The 23,612-nt window shown below is 36.9% G+C and overlaps 2 protein-coding genes across 2 annotated transcripts; both read left to right on the plus strand.

Moving 5' to 3' along the window:
* Nucleotides 1-207: 207 nt before the first annotated feature.
* LOC136174921 (olfactory receptor 1165-like) lies at nt 208-1,109 on the plus strand. Its single transcript, XM_065945186.1, is given in 2 exon segments — nt 208-676; nt 679-1,109. Coding segments are annotated over 2 exon segments (900 nt in total).
* A 10,366-nt stretch (nt 1,110-11,475) lies between these two features.
* On the plus strand, nt 11,476-14,217 carry LOC136175365 (olfactory receptor 1165-like). Its single transcript, XM_065945689.1, has 2 exons — nt 11,476-11,479; nt 13,262-14,217. Exons 1-2 carry the CDS (start codon nt 11,476-11,478, stop codon nt 14,215-14,217), a joined length of 960 nt encoding a protein of 319 aa, XP_065801761.1.
* Nucleotides 14,218-23,612: the final 9,395 nt, after the last annotated feature.

Here is a 23,612-nt window from a genome sequence, read left to right on the forward strand (position 1 = left end):
GATAGAACTAATTTCCCATAATCACATTCACTTAAGTTGTCAAGTAAAGACTTCAACCTGACACTTCAGAACATTCCTGAGTATACGCTGATCACACTGCCTTCACTAGCATAGGTTGAGCTATCTTCAGTTTCTTTCACTCCACCTTCTCATGTTCCACTGCTCAATTTTAATTCTTCTTCATTTTTATTTTTTAAATCAAGAGCCATGGTACTGAATGGAGGAAATCAGAGCTCTGTGACCATATTCATCCTCTCGGGCTTCTCAGAATACCCACGCCTCCAGGTACCCATTTTCCTGGTGTTCTTGACCATTTACACAGTCACTCTGGTGGGGAACCTTGGCATAATTGTGATCATAAGGACCAGCCCCAAACTACACACACCCATGTGCTTTTTTCTCAGCCATCTATCCTTTTTGGATATTTGTTCTTCCAGTGTATTTACACCCAAACTTCTAGGTGTCTTGGTTGTGGAAGACAGAGTTATCTCTTTCAAAGGATGCATGGCACAGTTTTTCTTTGGCTGTGCATTTGTGATTACGGAGATGTCCATGCTAGCAGTGATGGCCTATGGCCGGTTTGTGGCTGTTTGTAACCCCCTGCTCTGCACAGTTGCTATGTCTCCTAAGCTCTGCAGCTTTCTGGTCGCTGGGACTTACACGTGGGGTGGAATGTGTTCCTGACAATCACATGTTCTCTTTTGGGGCTGTCCTTCTGCGGTTCTAATGTCATACATCACTTTGGCTGTGAGTATTCTGCCCTCATCTCTACTTCCTGTTCTGACACCCATTTCAGTCAACTGACATGTTTCATCATTTCTACACTCAATGAGGTGTGTAGCCTCCTGATTATCCTCGCCTCCTATGTTTTCATAGCTGTCACAATCATCAAGATGCCTTCAGCCGGTGGACTCCGAAAAGCCTTCTCCACCTGTGCCTCACACCTGACCGCCATCACCATTTTCCATGGGACTGTCCTGTTCCTTTATTGTGTCCCCAACTCCAAAAGCTCATGGCTCCTGGTCAAAGTAGCCACCGTGTTTTTTACTGTCATGATTCCTATGCTGAACCCTATTATCTATAGCCTTAGGAATAAAGATGTGAAATAAAGGAGTTTGATAACTATGTAACTGCTTTCTCCTTCAGTATAATTCAGACGTCCAATGGGACTGAAAAGCCACTTGAATTAAAGTCAAGTTGTGTATAACTCAAATATGTTTATGTTCATACTATGCCTAATAATTTTCAAATATTTTTCTGATGCTAGCTTATCTTTATTTTAAGTAAATATATGGTTATGTTTCAAATAAATTGTATGTTGCATTTTGCATTTTTTATTTGGTGATCAGGATGAGCTACAATTATTTCTGAATTAATATAGAAATAATACATTGTGGAAGTCAGAGTGACAAAAAGAGATATATTGTTAGGGACTCATTCCTTATGCTACAGTTTATGTTGTGATTTGTAACACTGCTGCAAACACAGATGATAACTATGTTTAGTGTCAGGGTTAAGGTTAGGGTTAGTGTTAGGGTTAGGGTTAAATTTGCACTCAGGTTCTCATAACTAACTCTTTTGATTCAGTTCTATAAAATGCAACTTTTAGCTTTTCTCAAAACTTTATTTTACTCCAGCTAAAATGAAGACTTTTGAGTTTGCATGATAAAAATATTACCTGATTTTAAGCAAGAAGATCCTGAAAATAATAGCTAGTCTCTGTAGGCATCACTCATTTTTTGAATACCAGTATAATATAGTTCAACAAAAGGTACTTAAGATGATACTGAAAGTTGAGAAAAAGTTAAATGTATGTTTAAGGAGTTATGATGATTACTCAGTGATAAAGCCCAAGTTAAGAACTGCTTTATTTTCTCTTCTTCTGACATATACTCATTCACGTCTCAGGTTTGCACTCATAATCCAAATGAAAAGAAATGCTCTTTGTCAATAATGAAGTATGAAAAAATTATAATGAGATTAACAGAAATGCTTCTGAATAACTGGACTTAATCATGAATCTACCTCATTCAGTATAATAAGTCTTTCTTTTATTCCTTTGAAGTACCTGCCATTACCACGTATTCTTTATGATAACTTTGAAGTAAAGCTCACTATCTATTAGAGCAACTTCTGATAGCTTTTCTTCCCTGTAAGTGGATCCCATTTATCCTTGACTGTTTCATTTTCATACAGACTTCAGTATTTATTTTGTTCATTCTTTTAAACCCTGAGACTCTTAGGGGCTCTAAAATCTACGTCACTTTTTCTTTAGCTCTGCACGTTAACACATTCTCGGCTGTAGCCAGGCCCTCTCGGCTTCATTCGTCTATACTCCTTCATAATTATAAGATCATATTAGCTGGTTTTTATTTTACCATTGTTTAAATGTATTGATTTTTAGTTTTAGTTTTGGCTGTGCTGCACGCCATGTGAGATCTTAGCTTCCCAACCAGAGATAAAGCCCGTGCTCCCTGCAGTGGAAGCAAAGAATCTTAGCCCCTGGACCACCAGGGAAATCCCACCATTGTTTTTATTGATGGGACTTTATTTGATTTATTTCTCATTATTATTACTTTGATTGATTTGGTTTCTGAGGGAAAAGAGACAACAAAGGCATGTTATATATTGAGTTTGACATGCTGAGTTAAAAACAATCCAAACTTTATCTCTTTCTTTACTGATTAGGGGAAAAAATGGGCATAGGTAAAATTCTACAGGCATGGCAGATAAGAATATATTGTGAAGAATCATTGTTAAGAAATTGCAAATCTTAGTGAAATGAACACCTTCCTTGGGAAAACATAGCATTCAATCTTATACAATAAAAATAGAAAATCTAAGTAAAGTCTTATCTATTAAAGTAATGGATGTCTGTGTGTGCTCAGTCATGTCTGACTCTTTGTGACCCCACGGACTTTAGCCTGCCAGGCTTCTCTGTCCATGGGATTTTCCGGGCAAGAATACTGGAGTGGGTGGCCATGCCATTCTCCAAGAGATATCCCTGATGCAGGATCGAACCTCCATCTCCTGTGTCTTCTGTGTTGCAGGTGGATTCTTTATGACTGAATCACGGGGGAAGCCCAAAGTAATGGAATTTGTTTTCAAAAACTTCCTAACAAAGAAATCATATGCCCCTTTTATTATGTTATGAATTTCTCCAAACATTTAAGAAATATTTTCAATCACGCACAAATCTTTCTAGAGTATAGATTAAGAGGATACTTAATAATACATTATATTCACTGAGTTTTTAACAATCAATTCGAACAAAGCTATTATAAGAATAAATTTATAGATCAATGTTTCTAATGTGGTTATATAATGAATATTCAAGACAGAATATTAACACACTGGATTTTATTCCAGAAACTGAAAAGTGGTTTAACCATCATGAATTAATAACCACAAATCAACATATTGAAACAAAAGGGAAGATATATCATTCTTGCAATTTATAGTTCTAGAAAAATTATTTCATTAAATACAAAACTCATTGCACTTTGAATGGATGATTTTTCTCAACTCGCATTTAATAAAATTGTTATTAGTTACAAGAAACTTTAAGTAATCCTCATATTAACTATTGAAATTACTGTGATTAATTTTAAAATACTTTGGCTGTAATACTATGTATATACCTTGCTAACATTTTCCCAAGAATGTACAAATCCAAAGGCAGTCCCCTAGAGTTGTAATTGAAAAGTTCATACTTCCTAGATGGCTGTGACAAATATTTCTAGTATTCATGTGTTGAATCGAAATTAACCTCTTCCTGATAAGACAGCAGTCTTCTCTGGTGGCTCAAATGATAAAGAATCCACCTGCAGTGCAGGAGACCCGGGTTCAGTCCCTAGATTGGGAAGACTCCCTGGAGAAGGGAATGGTCAGCCATCCCAGCAGTCTTGCCTGGAGAATTCCATGGACAGAGGAGCCTGGCGGACTACAGTCCATGGGGTCCCAAAGAGTCAGGCATGACTGAGTGACACACTTTCACTTTCTTGTTAGAGTATAGAATGTCAGAAATAGGTTATCGTTGTGAAAAACTTGACCTGATGATCATGAATACTAGAAAAGGCTTGCCTTTGGTGTAACTGAGGTACTCAGGGATTACAGTTTAGCTATCAACAGTTTATTGATAATCCATATGCTCGCAGACTTGAGTTCATTCCCTGGGTCGGGAAGATCCCCTGGAGAAGGAAATGGCAACCCAGTATTCTTGACTGGAGAATTCCATGGACAGAGGAGCCTGGCAGGCTACAGCCCATGGGGTCGCAAAGAGTCAGACGTGACCAAGAGACTAGCGCACACCCACACGTGCATGCATGAATAAGTCTTGCAAATTATACTTTTAAAAGTCATTTCTATTTGCTCACCATTATAATACAATGATGCAATTGATATTTTTAGATATACTCATTTATGTAGCACTACTGCATTCTGTTATTATTTTCCTATATTTTGGTTGCAGATTCCTTAGAGCTTTCTATATACAGACTCTAGCTGGCAAATAAAGACAGTTTTACTTTCTACTTTTCAGTAATTACAATTTTCTTTCCTTATTCAGCAAAAGTCTGAAATAAGATGTTGAATAAAAGTGGTTGAGGACATTATTTTTTTGGTTGTTGTTATACACAGGGTTAGGAGAAAATCAAGTTATTTTACTTGGTGTAGGATTTTTTTTTCTGTTTTCTGTTTTTATATTAAACATAATGCTAGCTAGAGGTATTTTTGTAGATGATCTTTATCAGATTGAAGGAATTTTCTTATATATCTTGTTTGCTGCTCTGCAGGCAATTGTTTTGGTTCCTCCCCCTCACGTGAGTCATTAATTATTTTTCTATCATATACTGTGATATTTTATTTTCTAATTTTTTTTCAGTATTTCTGTAATGAAGTGCATTAGTTATCTTGATTTTTTTTTTTTTTTTACAACATCTTTGTCTGGTTTTGTTGTTCATGTTGTTGGTTAGTTACTAAGTCTTAGCTCTTTTACAACCCCATGGATGGTAACCTGCCAAACTCCTCCATCCATGGGATTCTTCAGGCAAGTATGCTGGAGTGGATTGCCATTTCCTTCTCCAGGGGATCTTCCTGATCCAGGGATAGAACATGTGTCCTCTGCCTGGCAGATGGGTTCTTTACCTCTGAACCACCAGGGAAACCCATGAAACACCAGAGGTGTCCAAAAACTCAGAAAACGATGAGAAATATTGGCGGCGGCTCCTCCTCCCTCTCGGAGACACCCACACCCTCTCTCCTGGTGTGCCTCCGCCTTGCTCCGACCCTAACGCTTTCTCTGTGCGCTCGCCCGCTTGTTGTGCTGTGTCTCTAAAAGTAAGCTTCGTAGCTCATTTACAATTTCTGCCTCACTGGGAAATGCATTTTTTACTGGGGACAATATATATATATATACTGATGGCTGCCAGTAACCCGCATCTCAGCTATCAGTTTTTAAACTATGGAGCTATGATTCACACATTCTAAACTAATCATTTTCAGGTTTTGCACATTGCTGATTGAGTTGTCGTTGCCTCTTCAACTGAATTCTGTGCTCCTGAAGGTCAGGAAGAGGCCAAGGAATTCTGTCATTGTCCTTGCCCAGCGCTGGATTCTAGATATTTGTGCCTGAAAATCAAACCCAGAAACCTTTGGTTTCTATCATAGAGGTTTCTTAGAACCGCTGCCAGAATCACCTGGAAAATCAGTTGAACTCCCGGATATTTGGCTGAGAAACGCAGGAATGCTCATTTTAAACAAGTCTCTTGGAATATTCTTATGTACACGGATGTTTGGGAATCAGAGAGCTGTCACATACAAATAAGCACAATCCTAAGTACATGTTTCACACAAGGTATAGGTAAGATAGTAACAGCATCAAGTTTAAATAACATTCCCAGTCTCATTTCCTCCTCTAGTCCCTCCTCCCCCTCCCATCTGAATCGTCTTCCTGGAGTAAAATTCCCATCAAGCCCTTCCTTCAACCAAAACCTTCCCAACTATGAGAATATAAAACCCATGATCATAAGCTTATCCTTTAAGAATCTTTATGACCCAGTTGCAACCAAATGACATAACTTTTAAACTAAGAGCACAAACTCTAGGGTCAGACTGACTGAATTATCAAATCCCAATGCCTCCAGTTTGAGAATGAGCTATATTAACGGGTGAAGAAAAAGTGTTGCATATACGTCTTATTGCTCTGTTTGTTCAAATATCCATGCACGTTTTTTTGTGCTGTTTATTAGTTAAAAGCTTGACAGAATTTACCATTTAATAGTATGGGCCTGGGGTTCTGCTCATGGGAAGATTTTTAACTGAAAATTCAATTTTATAAAAAGATAGAGGCTATTCATATTTTGTATTTCATCTTTAGTAACTTTATTTGTATGGTTCAAATGATTTTTCAACATCAACTAAATAGTTAAATTTTTTGGAAGAAAATTATACATAATACTGCCTAATTATTTTTTCTACATTGACAACATTTGTAATGAAGCTCCATTTTTTTTCCCCTTGAGTAGCAATTGCGTTATTATCTCTTATTTTTAATCAATTTATCTAACAGATGATTGATTTTATGTATTATTTTAGACATCAGAAATTTAGTTTTGTTCAATCCCTTATTTCTGTTTCACAGTCCATTTTCTATTTTGCTGATCACCATTCTCATCTTTTCCTCCTTCTATTTATATATTAAAATTTTTTTTTCATTTATTTTCATTAGTTGGAGGCTAATTACTTTACAATATTGTAGTGGTTTTTGCCATACATTGACATGAATCAGCCACGGATTTACATGGGTTCCCCATCCTGATCCCCCCTCCCGCCTCCCTCTCCATCCCATCCCTTTGGGTCTTCCCAGTGCCCCAGCCCTGAGCACTTGTCTCATGCATCCAACCTGGGCTGGTGATCTGTTTCACCCTTGATAGTATACTTTTTCCAATGCTGTTCTCGCAGAACATCCCACCCTCACCTTCTCCCACAGAGTCCAAAAGTCTGTTCTGTACATCTGTGTCTCTTTTTCTGTATTGCATATAGGATTAGCGTTACCATCTTTTTAAATTCCATATATATGCACTAGTGTACTATATTGGTGTTTGTCTTTCTGACTTACTTCACTCTGTATAATGGGCTCCAGTTTCATCCATCTCATTAGAACTGATTCAAATGAATTCTTTTTAATAGCTGAGTAATATTCCATGGTGTATATGTACCACAGCTTCCTTATCCATTCATCTGCTGATGGGCATCTAGGTTGCTTCCATGTCCTGGCTATTATAAACAGTGCTGCAATGAACACTGGGGTGCACATGTCTCTTTCAGATCTGGTTTCCTCAGTGTGTATGCCCAGGAGTGGGACCATATGATTATCTCAACAGATGCAGAAAAAGCCTTTGACAAAATTCAGCATCCATTTATGATAAAAACTCTCTAAAAGGCAGGAATAGAAGGAACATAACTCAACATAATAAAAGCCATATATGACAAACCCACAGCAAACATTATCCTCAGTGGTGAAAAATTGAAAGCATTTCCCCTAAAATCAGAAACAAGACAAGGGTGCCCAATCTCACCACTACTATTCAACATAGTTTTGGAAGTTTTGGCCACAGCAATCAGAGCAGAAAAAGAAATAAAAGGAATCCATATAGGAAAAGAAGAAGTAAAACTCACTGTTTGCAGATGACATGATGTTCTACATAGAAAACCCTAAACACTCTACCAGAAAATTACTAGACCTAATCAATGAATATAGTAAATTTGCAGGATATAAAATTAGCACACAGAAATCCCTTGCATTCCTATACACTAACAATGAGAAAACAGAAAGAGAAATTAAGGAAACAATACCATTCACCATTACAACAAAAAGAATAAAATACTTAGGAGTATATCTACCTAAAGAAACAAAAGACCCATACACAGGAAACTAAAACACTGATGAAAGAAATCAAAGAGGACACAAACAGATGGAGAAATATACCATGTTCATGGATTGGAAGAATCAATATTGTGAAAATGAGTATAGTATCCAAAGCAATCTATAGATTCAGTGCAATTCCTGTCAAGCTACCAATGGTATTCTTCACAGAACTAGAACAAATAATTTCACAATTTGTATGGAAATACAAAAAACCTTGAATAGCCAAAGTAATCTTGAGAAAGAAGAAGGGAACTGGAGGAATCAACCTGGCTGACTTCAGTCTCTACTACAAAGCCACAGTCATCAAGACAGTATGGTACTGGCACAAAGACAGAAATATAGATCAACGGAACAGAATAGAAAGCCCAGAGATAAATCCACGAACCTATGGACACCTTATCTTTGACAAAGGAGGCAAGGATATACAATGGAAAAAAGACAACCTCTTTAACAAGTGGTGCTGGGAAAACTGGTCAACCACTTGCAAAAGAATGAAACTAGAACACTTTCTAACACCATACACAAAAATAAACTCAAAATGGATTAAAGATCTAAATGTAAAACCAGAAGCTATAAAACTCCTAGAGGAGAACATAAGCAAAACAATCTCTGACATAAATCACAGCAGGATCCTCTATGACTCACCTCCCAGCATATTGGAAATAAAAGCAAAAATAAACAAATGGGACCTAATGAAACTTAAAAGCTTTTGCACAACAAAGGAAACTATAAGCAAGGTGAAAAGACAGCCCTCAGATTGGGAGAAAATAATAGCAAACGAAGCAACAGACAAAGGATTAATCTCAAAAATATACAAGCAACCCATGCAGTTCAATTCCAGAAAAATAAATGACCCAATCAAAAAATGGGTCAAAGAACTAAACAGACATTTCTCTAAAGAAGACATACAGATGGCTAACAAGCACATGAAAAGATGCTCAACATCACCAATTATCAGAGAAATGCAAATCAAAACCACAATGAGGTACCATTACACGCCAGTCAGGATGGCTGCTATCCAAAAGTCTACAAGCAATAAATGCTGGAGAGGGTGTGGAGAAAAGGGAACCCTCTTATACTGTTGGTGGGAATGCAAACTAGTACAGCTGCTATGGAAAACAGTGTGGAGATTTTTTAAAAAACTGGAAATAGAACTGCCATATGACCCTCCTTCTATTTATTGTGAGATTAAAAACTATGTTTTCTTTTTTATCTTCTTAAGATGGAATCACAGGTCATCAAGTTTCTTCTCTTAAGTAAAACATTCAAGCAAGTAGGTGCTATGTTAGAGCGAATGAGTTATAAATCGAGAGAGTACAAAAATGTTGACCTCATAAGTGACAAGTAGAAGTCTAAACTACTCCTTACGATTCCCCACCATTTGGTGTACACATATCTTCAACTAGCCATTCAATTAAACGTTAAACTGGGAGCTAATGACAAATAATTTTAAATTATAACTAGTTTTAAATCAGTTGATAAGAAAAGAAAACTATCCTGATTGGTGGCCTCATATAATCCAATGATTTGTTAAAAATGCTTGAATCCCTCTTTAAAGAGATGTATGAATTATAAGAGGGTATTGAAAGAGAAATTTGAAGTGCAAGAGTGACTTGAGTGGAGAAAATAAAGTGGATGCCTAGGAGTGATTTTTAGGAACTGTGAATAACCCCAAAACAGATGTCAAGGAAACAAGACCCTATTCCTACATCTTCAAGGAACTGAATTATTCCAACAATATGAATGAGCTTGGAAGAGAACCAATTTCTAGATGAGAAACTTGATGACACTTTGATTTCAGCCTTGTGAAAACATGAATAGAGGGACGAGGTGTATTGTGCCTAACTTCAGGCATATGAAATTGTGAACTAATAAATGAGTGTTTTTCAAGTCACTGAATCTGCAGCAGTTTATTATGATGAAATAGACCATTAATATACAGCATAATTGATAGGTTTTATTAATTGCATTATCAAAAATTGTATACTCAACAAAGTTTAATAAAACAGGGAAACATTGGGATATGATAATAACTGCAAATGTCATAATATCATATTTGTATTCAGTGTGATATTGAATGTGTTTTTTTTTATGAAAATGTAGATGTCCAAATAGGAAAACTTAGAGGAAAGACTGAAATAAACATAACACAGGAACAACACTATGTGTGCTCTATTGAACAGTAATTGTGATTTTCTCTTTCTGAATTTTGGAATTCACGTCTTCCATGATGAATATAAACAGTTTTATTTCTAGTGTTATTTTTCTAAGATGAGAAGATAAATGTGCTCAAGCTTCCTATATGATTTAATGATTTAAAATAAATTATACTCTAGATGAGGAATATGGGATTTTCTTTAAATTGTCTTGTTTGTAGATGGAAAACACCCCAATCAAAATTATCTGGGGTGTGAATCCCCAAAGTCCCTCAGGTAGACATAAATATACAGCATGATCCATAAGTTTAGCTTACAAGTATTGCTTACCCTTAAGAGTGCCTCTATTTTTTAATGAGAAAAAAATGTAATTTTCTTGATGACTTTACTGAAATATACTTCAGAAGAGGTTACAATACTCATTACAAACTACAATAATTTTAATTAAATGTAAGTATTTTTGTTGAATACTTTTTAAGATTCTTATTTAAATTAAAGAAGTCTTCAGTAAATCAATCTATATAGACTATATGGCTTCTGGTGAGTTGTTTAAATTAAGTGACTTACTTTAATTCTGATGTGGGAAACTCTGAAGTTAACAATACTTTTGGCAGAGAAACACCTATGCAACCCTAGTAGCAGTGAAATGATATTCATTTAATTCATTTAAGGGTAAGAATACAAGATATTGAATTTATTTCATATATCTTTAATATTCACAGATGCATTTAGTTTTGAACTTTGCTTATATAGCTGAGTGATGCCCTTGGTGGGCACTCAAGTAGTAGTATTTGTTTTCAATTAAAATTTTTTTAAAAATTTTGGGAAATATTAAAAAGAAATCTATAAAGCTGTAGAGAAATATGCCAGACTTTGCATTAATTTTTTTTTTTGAGTTTAAAGTCATGCAGGTGAAAGCAAGTTGGAGCAGCACAGCAAATTTGACTTCTGAATTAAACCCCAAAGTAGTCTGAAATATGTTGCCTGGTATTTGATATTAAAAGGTAATAATGCTTTTATATAACAAAATGTGTGTATTTTGTACACAAAAATCAAAATTGCTGCAGTGAGCAAAACAAAAGAAGTAGCTATCAAACAGTCTGGATGATGCAGCGATACAGTGCATGCTAAGTTGCTCCAGTCCTTTCTGCCTCTTTATAAACAACCCCATGGACTATAGCCCTCCAGGCTCCTCTGTCCATGGGATCCTTCAAGCAAGAACTCTGGAGTGGGTTGTCATGCCCTCCTCCAAGGGATTTCCCCGACCCAGGGATAGAACCCATGTCTCTTATGCCTGCTGCATTGGTAGTTTAGTTCTTTTAGAGATCACAGAAATCCAGACAGAAGCATCCAGATTGCAGGCAGGTAATTTGTATGGAGATGATTTTGAATATGGGTAAGCATTTGAGCATGATTTTAAACTAATATTGAAACAAAATTGATCCTGAAGAATGGCTGTAGGAAATTTAAATAAAGATAGCTGCTAAGTAGATGGGTGGTAGCTAGTAATAAAGATGGGAGTGTATTTTGAAGAATATGTTCATTTTGCCCTAATTACATTTTTCACAGCCTTAAACTTGAATGGAAAGGAAATCATAGAGATACAGACAAGGACAGGGAAAAATGGACAAAACAAAGCTTATGCCTTGATGGCTTGAGACATTAATGGAAATGTGCAGCTAAGAAGGAAACATTAGGAAAGAATTAAGTAAGAAAAAGATTTCCCCCATGTATGCATTTTTTCTACTTGTTAGTTACTATTTGCACCATTTTAGACTTTGTAAAATTATAGGTGGTACTACGTTGTAGAATGTTTTGAGGTCATATATTTCGAATTCAAAGTAAACATGAAAAACAGCATTAGAAATACAAGAGAAGAAACTAAATTTGGTGAGGGGCATTCATCACATGTGAAGTTAAAGTCTTAAATGTTTTAGAAAAATTAAAGTTGGACTTCCCTGATAGCTCAGCTGGTAAAGAATCCGCCTGCAATGCATGGGACCCTGGTTCAATTCCTGGGTCGGGAAGATCTGCTAGAGAGGGGATAGGCTACCCTCTCCAGTATTTCTGGTCTTCCCTTGTGACTCAGTTGGTAAAGAATCTGCCTGTAATGTGGGAGACCTGGGTTCAATCCCTGGGTTGGGAAGATCCCCTGGAGAAGGGAATGGCTACCCACTCTGGTATTCTAAACTAAATTCGGTGGGGGGCAATTATTACATGTGAAATTAAAGTCTTAAACATTTTAGAAAATAATTCACTAGTTTAACTTATATTTTATACATAATTGTGTAGTAAAAACAAATTCTTATAATAGAATTATATTCTATAGGTAAGGTTTCAGAGAGTTTAACTTGTCAGAGACATATTAATAAGTGGCTGAGGTTAAATTTGAAGGCAAGTTGACTTGATTAAAGAGTCTAGATTATTAACAAGACATCATTCATATTCTCTAGGAGATACGATATGCGACGTTTTATCAAGGTTTGGCCAGTTGGCGAGATCATTAAGGGAATGTAAACCTGAGGCTTCTCTGATAAGCTGGGCACTGAATCTCTCAGTTGTGTGACTTGTCAGGCTCCTCCGTCCATCAGATTTCACCAGCAAGGATACTGGACTGGGTTGCCAGTTCTTTCCCTTGGGGATCTGCCTGACCCAGGGATTGAACTCATGTCTCTTGCATCTCCTGCACAATCGGGAGGGTTCTTTACCACTGCATTACCTGGGAAGCCCTCTGTGATTGGAGAGCTCTAAGGAAAAGTGAGAGAAAAACAGAAGACATCCTGAGCAGTTAGAATGGCCTGAACAAACATAAGAATTTGCAAGTGTAATCAACAATTTCAATTAAATGAAGCTAAAGAAAGGAATTATCCATGTGGAGAAAAGGGAGACATAGCTGAGGAGGCTGAGAAAATCCAAACAAGGACATTTTCTGAGTCACCTTGACACTCAGTTCTTCCCAGTCCATCCTCTCCTTGCCCCTCCATCAGCAGCTGCCTTGCACTCTCCACACCTGTAGACATGCGGTGTACCATTTGGGCTCCAACTGTGTCTCATTCGCCTTCCTGGGAAATCCCAGACTTCACCACTGCAGACCAGTCCCCTGTCCAGGTTGGGAAAAAAATACCCTCTATTTCTGTCCTGTCTGGTTGCTTAGGGTGAACTCTGATTTTCTCTGCAGGAACCGTAGTGATGGATGAGAGAAATCGGAGTGCTGGAATCACCTTCGTCCTCTCGGGCTTCTCAGAATACCCACAGCTCCAGGTGCCCCTCTTCTTGGTCTTCTTCGCCGTCTATACAGTCTCTGTGGTGGGGAACCTGGGTATGATTGTGATCATCAGAATCAGTCCCAAGCTTCACACTCCCATGTACTTCTTTCTCAGCCATCTCTCCTTTCTTGATTTTTGTTACTCTTCTACAACTACACCCAAACTCTTAGAGATCTTGGTTGTGGACGTAAGGACCATCTCCTACGTGGGTTGCATGATGCAATTCTTCCTTGGTTGCACACTTGTGATTGCGGAAATGTTCATGCTAGCAGTGATGGCCTATGACCGGTTTGTGGCTGTTTGTAACCCCCTGCTCTACACAGTTGCTGTGTCTCCTAAGCTCTGCAGCCTCCTGGTCGCTGCAACCTACACGTGGGGCGGAATGTGTTCCTTGACAATCACGTGTTCTCTTTTGGAGCTGTCCTTCTGCGGTTCTAACATCATACATCACTTTGGCTGTGAGTATTCTGCTATCGTCTCTGCCTCCTGCTCTGACTGTCACCTCAGTCAGATGACATGTTTTACCATTTTTACTCTCAATGAGGTGTCTAGCCTCCTGATTATCCTCGCCTCCTATATTTTCATAATTGTCACAATCATCAGGATGCCTTCAGCCGGTGGACTCCAAAAAGCCTTCTCCACCTGTGCCTCCCACCTGACCGCCATCACCATTTTCCACGGGGTCATCCTTCTTCTCTACTGTGCACCCAACTCCAGAAGCTCAGGGCTCTTCGTCAAAGTAGCCACTGTGCTTTACACAGTAGTGATCCCCATGCTAAATCCCCTTATCTACAGCCTTAGAAATAATGATGTGAAGGAGACCATCAGAAAATTAGTCAACACCAAAATGTTTTCTCACCCAATGTAATTTTGAGTGAGAAGAGAGATAGAGGAAAGCACTTTCTTAAATGCGCTTTGTACAGTGTGTTGGTGGTTATTACATTTTTCTTCAAATGTGTGCTTATTCACTGATTAGTGTCCTACTCTTTGCGACCCCTTCTCTGTCCATGGGGAATTTCCAGGCAAGAATACTGGAGTGGGTTGCTATGCCCTTCTCCAGGGGATCTTCCCAAGCCAGGGATGGAACTCATGTCTCCTGAAGTGCATGTTGATTCTTTAGTGACTGGGACACAATGGGATAAAATCTGTTGAGAAAATTATACATATACATATACATATATATCGTACAAATATAATGTGATTTTTAAACTGCACTGTGATTTTAAAATATCACCTTCAGTTTAAAAGAAAAAAAGAAATAAAATTATGTTTATGTCTCACTTTCAGAGTGTTATAAGCAAAATAATGATAATCTAATGTTGTCCATGGGCTTCCCTTGTGGCTCAGATGGTAAAGAACCTGCCTACAATACGGGAGACCTGGGTTCTTTCCCTGGGTAGGGAAGATCCCTGAGAGGAGGGCATGACAACCCAACCCAGTATTCTTGCCTGGAAAATCCCCATGGACAGAGGAGCCTGGTGAACTAGAGTCCATGGGGTCGCAAAGAGTCGGATAAGCCTGAGCGGCTAAGCACAGCCCAGCAAAAGGCTGTTCACATCCTAACATCCTCAGAATTTGCAAATGACTTATATTCCATGTCTTCTTTCTTTCTTTTTTTTTTTCTTCTCTTCCTTTCCTTTCTCTTTTTCTCACTCTCAAATTATGAAATGTGATAAATAGGTAGACAAGTAATTTTGTATCATCATCCTGTATGCTAGTTTCTCCAAGAAATTAAAGACATTATCTGCTCTTTATAGCATTTCTGTAAGCATTTTTCTAGTCACTGTGCCTCTCTGATGCCTCTAGGAGCAAACTCCATTGCGGTGTTCAAAACTTTTTCTTCAAAACAGAGAATAGGTTATGAGAGTTAAAACTTAGCTTTGTAGCTTTTGAAATTTGTATTATTAAAATCTTAGAGTATATTCCCTTATGTCTGGCTTATTTGGCTCAGAATTTTGTTTCAAAAGAATTTTTAAGTGATTGACTGTATCAGTAGTTCCATTTTTGTTGCTGAAGAATGCTCCACAAAATAAATATATTGATATGATAATGTTTATTCATACTACTACTGCAAGTGGAGTTTGGCTATTTTCTCTTCTTTAATGGAGTATTATTTATTTACAGTGTTATAATAATTTTAGATGCACAACATAGTGATTCATTATGTGTTTAGATTATACACTGTTAAAACTTTGTGGCTCAGTGGGTGAAGAACCTGCCTGCAATGCAGGCGATGCCGGAGATATGGGTTTGATTCCTGGGTGGGGAAGATCCCCTGGAGGAGGGCAGAGCAACCCGATCCCAGGGGCAGAGGAGCTTGTGGGCTACAGTCCACGGGGTCGCATGGTATCCTCGTAGCTTACCTGTTTTATACAGAGTATTTTGTATGCTTTACACTCCTGAATTGCCCCGCCTGCTTTCCTTTATAAAGCCTGCAAATAACGATTGTTGGAGAGAATTAGAGTGAGGGGAAAGCTTGGGCATTGAGGGTGAGGATGTAAATTGGTGTAGCCAATGCTGGAAAGCAGTATGGGGTTTTGCACACACACACACACACACACACACACAAGCTAAAAATAGAACTACCACGTGAGCCAGCGGCTTCACTCCTGGATGTTTCACCTTTTTTGTCTTTAATGGAAATGCTGCTTGAACACTCTTACACAAGTGTGTGCCGCATTGCCCGTGGGCACTCACTGTGTGAGGTGTGCCCCATCTCTGAATGTTCTGGATTGAAGGGAGCTTGTTTCTGATCTTTTGCTAGATACCATCAAATAATTTTCCAAAATAGAGGGATTAGTTTAAACTCCAACTTTATTGCATGTGGGTTCTAATTATTGTCCATTCTTGTCCATGTCTAATATTGTCATAACAGACATTTTAATATTTTTAGGTTGGTGGATGAGTAGGGGTACTTCATTTTGGTTATGAATTCAATTCCACTTTATTAATGTGGCTGAATTCCTATAATTTAGTTATTAGTCATTTGACTTGACTTACTTCTTTGTGATGGGCCTATTCAGAGTTTTTTTAACCTATTTTTCTATTAGGTTGTTAATATTTTACTATGAAATATGTATTTCATTATGCATTCTAAATAAAAGTCCTTTGATATATGTATCATGAATATTTTCTCCTAGATTGTGGCTTGTCTATTCACTCGGTTGGTGATGTATTTAGAGGCACACATTTCCTTATGTTTAATGAACTAATGTTTATCAAACTGTTTCTTTACACAGTGAAGGCGTCTAATGTCTTATTTAAGATCCACTTATTATCTCCAAAATAATAAACACATTCTCATATTTTACGTGCTAAATTATCACAAATTTCGTACAGCATTATATTTTATATTCTACTTCCTCTGTTTTCAATTTGGGGTTTTATTTTCTCTTTTTACATTGATTTTTAAATTTATTTCAAATTGAAAGTAAATTTTGATGGGGCGTGATTATAAGCTAATTTTATATTTTGACTTATTGGTGTATATTTACCCCAGAAATAATTATTGAAAAATTCACTCATTTTAACACTGCTCTGTGGTGCCAGAATATTCATAAAGCAAACATCAGTATATCTATAGTTAGTTTCTGGACTTTCTGTATGGTTCTAGGGGTTTTATAACCAGAACTACCCTTAACTAATAGGCTTTGGCATCAAGTTGAGCAACTCCTAAAAAGTTAACTCTTTATCTTGCAGAGTGTTTAAGATATTCTTTATCTTTACCTTTTAAAACAAACTTTAGAATTATGCTTGTTTAGATTTAGTGTAGAAAAACAGAATTGTAGATCTATTTGCAGACAATGATAAATTTGCATCCTCAAGTCTTCCAAATCATAAGCACTCAACATTGTTATGTTTATTTAGATCTACTTCATGTTTTACAATATAAGATATATCATATTTTTATAAAGTTCTTACATATATTTTAAAATTAATCTGGATGTGTGATTATTTTTTTCATACTATTTTAAATCTCATTTGTAAAATGTTTATTGTTTTTTAATTAGGATTCAATGCATTTTGGCAACTCTAACAATATCTCAATAATTTTATAATTTATTTGTAGATTATTTTCGATTTTCAACATGTATATCATACAATCTCTAATTAAACATTTTCTGGATATGTTATTTCCAATGCTATTCCTTTTATTTTTTCTTGTGTTTGGTTAACTAACTGAAAACATTAGTACAATTTTGAGTAAACAGGAAAAGTGGGTATCCTTGACTTCCTCATCTAACAAGGAAAGTATCAATACTTAACATTTCATGCTTAAAGTATTAAGCAAAGTTATCTCATGTATTCTTTTGTATGTGCTTGCTTGCTATATTTCATTTTTTAGTGAGTGAATGTTGAATTTATCAAGCTAATTTTCCTCATTTTAGCTCCTTTAATATTTTGATATGGTAAATTATATTTTAAAAAATTTTCTAATGTCAAAATATGTGTTTTTTTCCTGAGAACATTACTGTAAACATTATATATTTACATTTCTATTAGTTGATTGGTTTAATGTGTCAATATTTGTGTATAGTTTAAAATTCTATGATCATTGGTAAGGTTGTTCTGTAATTTTCTTTTATTGTCCTTTACTTGTTAGTTTTTGCCATCAAAATTATATTTTTCTCTTAAAACAAAAATGGTAAGAGAGTCTTTTTATTCAGTTCAGTGAATATTATGTAGAAATGAAAAAGAGTGTGATAGGGAGAAACACATATTAAAAAAAAACTATAAGTTAAATGCTATTCAGTTCAGTTCAATTGCTCTGTCGTGTCCGACTCTTTGTGACCCCATGGACTGCAGCACAACAGGCCTCCCTGTCCATCACCAACTCCCAGAGTTCACTCAAACTCATGTCCATTGAGTCGGTGATGCCATCTAACCATCTCATCCCCTGACGTCCCCTTCTCCTCCGCCTTCAATCTTTCTCAGCATCAGGGTCTTTTCAAATGAGTCAGCTCTTCGCATCAGGTAGCCAAAGTATTGGAGTTTCAACTTCAACACCAGTACCTCCAATGAATATTCGGGATTGATTTCCTTTAGGATGGACTGATTGAATCTCCTTGCAGCCCAAGGAACTCTCAAGAGTCTTCTCCAACACCACAGTTCAAAAGCATCAGTTCTTCGATGCTCAGCTTTCTTTACAGTCCAGCTCTCACATCCACACTGACCACTGGAAAAACCATAGCTTTGACTAGACCGACCTGTGTTGACAATGTCTCTGCTTTTGAATACACTGTTTAGGTTGGTCATAACTTTTCTTCCAAGGATAGGATCTTTTAATTTCATGGCTGCAGTCACCATCTGTAGTGACTTTGGAGACACCTCCCCCCTCAAAAAAAAAAAAAAAAGTCTGTCATTGTTTCCCCATCTATTTGCCATGAAGTGATGGTACTGGATGCCATGATCTTAGTTTTCTGAGTGTTGAGCTTTAAGCCAACATGTTCACTCTCCTCTTTTACTTTCATCAAGAGGCTCTTCAGTTCTTCTTCACTTTCTGCCCTAAGAGTGGTGTCATCTGCATATCTAGGCTACTGATTTTCCCGGCAATCTTGATTCCAGCTTATGTTTCATCCAACCCAACTTTTCTCATGATGTACTCTGCATATAAGTTAAATAAGCAGGGTGACAATATACAGCCTTGACATGCTCCTTTTCCTATTTGGAACCAGTCTGTTGGTCCATGTCCACTTCTAACTGTTGGTTCCTGACCTGCATACAGATTTCTCAAGAGGCAGGTCAGGTGGTCTGGTATTCCCATCTCTTTCAAAACTTTCCACAGTTTTTTGTGATCCATACAGTCAAAGGCTTTGGCATAGTCAATAAAGCAGAAAGAGATGCTTTTCTGAAACTTTCTTACTTTTTTGATGATCCAGGGGATGTTGGCAATTTGATCTCTGGTTCCTCTGTCTTTTCTAAAACCAACTTGAACATTTGAAGTTCACGGTTCATGTATTGTTGAAGCCTGGCTTGGAGAATTTTTAACATTACGTTGCTAGCGTGTGAGATGAGTGCAATTGTCCTGTAGTTTGAGCATTCTTTGGCATTGCCTTTCTTTGGGAGTGGAATGAAAACTGAACTTTTCCAGTCCTGTGGCCCCTGCTGAGTTTTCCAAATTTCCTGGCATGTTGAGTGCAGCCCTTTCTCAGCATCATCTTTTAAGATTTGAAATAGATCAACAGGAATCCCATCACCTTCACTAGCTTTGTTTGTAGTGATGCTTCCTAAGACCCATTTGACTTTGCATTCCAGGATGTCTGGCTCTAGGTGAGTGATCCCACCATTGTGATTATCTGGGTTGTGAAGGTCTTTTTTGTACAGTTCTGTGTATTCTTGCCACCTCTTAATAGCTTCTGCTTCTGTTAGGTCCATACCATTTCTGTCCTTTATTGAGCCCATCTTTGCATGAAATGTTCCCTTGGTATCTCTAATTTTCTTGAAGAGATCTCTAGTCTTTCCCATTCTGTTGTTTTCCTCTATTTCTTTGCACTGATCATTGAGGAAGGCTTTCTTATCTCTCCTTGCTTTTCTTTGGAACTCTACTTTCAAATGGGTATGTCTTTCCTTTTCTCCTTTGCTTTTGTCTTCTTTTCACAGCTCTTTGTAAGGCCTCCTCAGAGAGCCATTTTGCCTTTTTGCATATTTTTTTCTCGGGGATGGTCTTGATCCCTGTCCCCTGTACAATGTATGAACCTCTGTCCATAGTTCATCAGGTACTCTGTCTATCAGATCTAGTCCCTTAAATCTATTTCTCACTTCTACTGTATAATCGTAAGGGATTTGATTTAGGCCATACCTGAATGGTCTAGTGGTTTTCCCTACTTTTCTCAATTTAAGTCTGAATTTGGCAATAAGGAGTTCATGATCTGAGCCACAGTCAGCTCCCGGTCTTGTTTTTGCTGACTGTATAGAGCTTCTGGATCTTTGGATGCAAAGAATATAATCAGTCTGATTTCGGTGTTGACCATCTGTTGATGTCCATGTGTAGAGTCTTCTCTTGTGTTGTGGGAAGAGGGTGTTTGCTATGCCCGGGCGTTCTCTGGGCAGAGCTCTTAGCCTTTGCCCTGCTTCATTCTGCACTCCAAGGCCAGTTACTGCACTCCAAGCAGTCACTCCAGTAATGGCTATTACTGCTATGCTTAGTCACCCAGTTGCGTCTGACTCTTTGTGACCCCAGAGACTGTAGCCCACCAGGATCCTTTGTCCACGGCATTCTCAGGCAAGAACACTGCACTGGGTTGCAAAGCCCTCCTCCATGGGGTCTTCCTAGCCCAGGGATTGGACCCAGTTCTTCCACCTCGCAGGCAAGTCCTTTACTGTCTGAGCCGCCACGGAACCTATTAGTGGAGGAGGCCCTCAAGAAACTGTGATTTTTATTATCTATTTAAGTGAAGAAAAGAGTGTTTGAACCCTGGCTTCACATACCAATTTTCTGGCCCAGGAAATTAGGTTTGTTGTGTCTTGTTTACTTCTTTGTGAAATGTGTATATTGGGTTAGCCAGAAAGTTTGTTCTGGCTTTTCTGTAACATGTTATGGGAAAACTGGAATGAACTTTTATGGCCAGCCCTATATTATTAGGAAATTGTAAGTTTATAGTCACTAAATTAGTTGCTATTTAGTTAATAATAAGTTAAAAAATATTGCTTACTACTCCCAAAAACTACCCCTCAACCTTGAACCAACACACTGACAGTCACAGAAACTAAAAGTAAAGTCTGGCAAATGTTGTACCAAAATAATGCAAAGTAGTGATACTGACAGCTACGTATTACATTTACACTTTTTCAGTTCAGAATTGATAGTATGTTGGCATAAAGCAGAGCTGGTTGTAGTATTGAAGATACAATAAAATGGGACTACTTGTGTGAATGATGGCATTTAAAAAATAAATTATATAATTTTTAATTTAAAAAATAAGTTGTAAAGATATTTCAGAGTTTTCATCACACCTCACTGTACATTGTTAGTAGGAATTCAAAATGTTGTAGCTGCTATGGAATATAGTATAGAGGTTCTCTATTAAGTTGAAAATTAAATTGTAAATGATCCAGAAATCCTTCTTATGGGTATAATCCTAAAAATTTAGGTCAAACTTTCAAAAATATTTTAGCATTCCCACACTCACTGTAGAACCATTCACAATAGCCAGAGTGTGGAAACAACTGAAATGTCTGTGGACAGATAGTTGGATAAAAGAGTGGTGCATATGTAAACAGAGGAATACAATCTGACCTTTAAAAAGATGGAAATTGTGTAATATGTGACTACATGGGTGAAACTTGAAGACATTATGCTAAATGAAAATGTCAGTCATAGAAAGACAAATACTGCAGGATTCCACTTATATGATATATTAGAATCAAGGAGTGGAATAATACTTATCAGAGGCTAGTGGAGAGGGAAGTGGGAATTTATGAATCAATGGTCAAGAAGTTTCAATTTAGCAAGACACACACATTTTGTGTACTGTACAAAATTATATGTGTAGTCAACAGTATTGTATTGTACACTTAAAAATATCTTAAGAGGGTAGATCTCATATTGTGTTCTTACACAGTAAAATAAAATTTAAGAAAGAATTAATGGTATATTGTGATGACTAAAATTTAAATTTTTTTAGATTTCATCTGGTTTGTTTTTTCCTGCTAATATACTCTTTTCTTTCTGAGATGTAATCCGGGGTACCATATTGGATGAGTTTTCACATCTCCTCAGTATCCTCTGGTCTGAAACAGTGTTTCACTCCTTTCTTATTTGTTCTTGACTTTGACAGTTCTAAGGAATATTGGTGAGGTATTCTGAAGAATGTTTCCGGATATGGGTTTACCTAATGATTCTCTCACGTTAAACTGGTATTGTAGATTTTCAGTATGGTTTTATCACAGCTTTTCTCATGACATCATATCAGGGTGAATGATATCCATATTACATCACTGGAGAAGACCACTTTTATCTTTTGCTTAAGGCAGAGCTGGTCAAGTTTCTCTACTATAAACTTGAATGCTGGATTTGACATGCAGTTAATAACAATTGTTTATATATATTTTTTTCATATTTCAAAGTCTACATTTCATGTTTATTTGATGAATACCTCTTGTTTCAAAAGTTCATTGTAAAAAAAAAAAGTAATTAATGGGATAGATGTGGTGGTGTAATTATCTTTAATGATTTAGAAGAAAATGCATCCACTAAAATGACACAAGAGACAGTGTCTCACCTAATTAAATGGTTTGTGGTCCACTGGGTATTACTCCAATTACAATTCTGTGTACTCATTATATTCATGGTCATGGGGGGAAATATAAGACCCAGGGTTTGGCAGAATTTAGACTGTGAATTCAGCTTTTAAATTTTTCTTTGTATTTTTTGATATTTCTAATGTCCCTAGAAACAAAATGCCATTTTACTGCCATGCTCATTGAAATATACTACCATTTTGGCAAGCCTGAAGTCTTTTAATATCTTAAAGAATGTTTGAATACTGAGAAGAAATACACCTGAGATTCATTAATCCTGAAAAGAAATTCTCAGTAAATTAATCAAGAACATTTGGTTTCAGGTCAGTTCATGTTTCTTTCTGTATCTTTCAAATTAAGTGGAAAAGATGGAGCTACAGCTCATATAGACTACTCCACAAGCTATAGATGATCCCTTTCTATGATCAGAAACATTTTAATTTGCACTAATATGGCATGAAGTGGTTTTGACAATTAAGATTTATATTACTGAAACTGGCAGCAATGAACAATAGGGAAATTGCAAAAATACACAGAATTCTGTAATTCTACAAACTTAGTTCCAATTTGAGTACAAACCTACCATTAATCCACTGATTTTCTCCAAAATCATTTCAAATTGCTAAGGTTGAACACTAAATCAAGTTTCCAGTCAGTTTCGTTATTGATGTGAGTATTGCATCAGTAAACTAAAACAGTGGTTCCAGTCTTCCTAATATACCGGGGTGTTGCTAATATTTTCAAATGTTGAAGGAAAGCCATTTATTAAAGTAGTCTGAATAATAATGGATATTTGCAGTGTATCTGCCCAGTCCCTCTTGCTATTGGAAAAAATATTCTGATGACATATCATTTATGCCTAGGGTTGTTTGTAGTGGATATCAAGTAGGCCTTCATGGAGCTGAGTCCGTAGCCTGACACTTGATCTGGACAAAACTAGATGAAACAGACCATCCACCTAATTTACTGAAGTTTTATGTTTGTATCTTGGGGCCATTTATTTTAAGGCATTAAAGCTCTTGC

This window comes from Muntiacus reevesi, chromosome 9, assembly GCF_963930625.1.
Source record: "Muntiacus reevesi chromosome 9, mMunRee1.1, whole genome shotgun sequence".
Taxonomy (NCBI): Eukaryota; Metazoa; Chordata; class Mammalia; order Artiodactyla; family Cervidae; genus Muntiacus; species Muntiacus reevesi.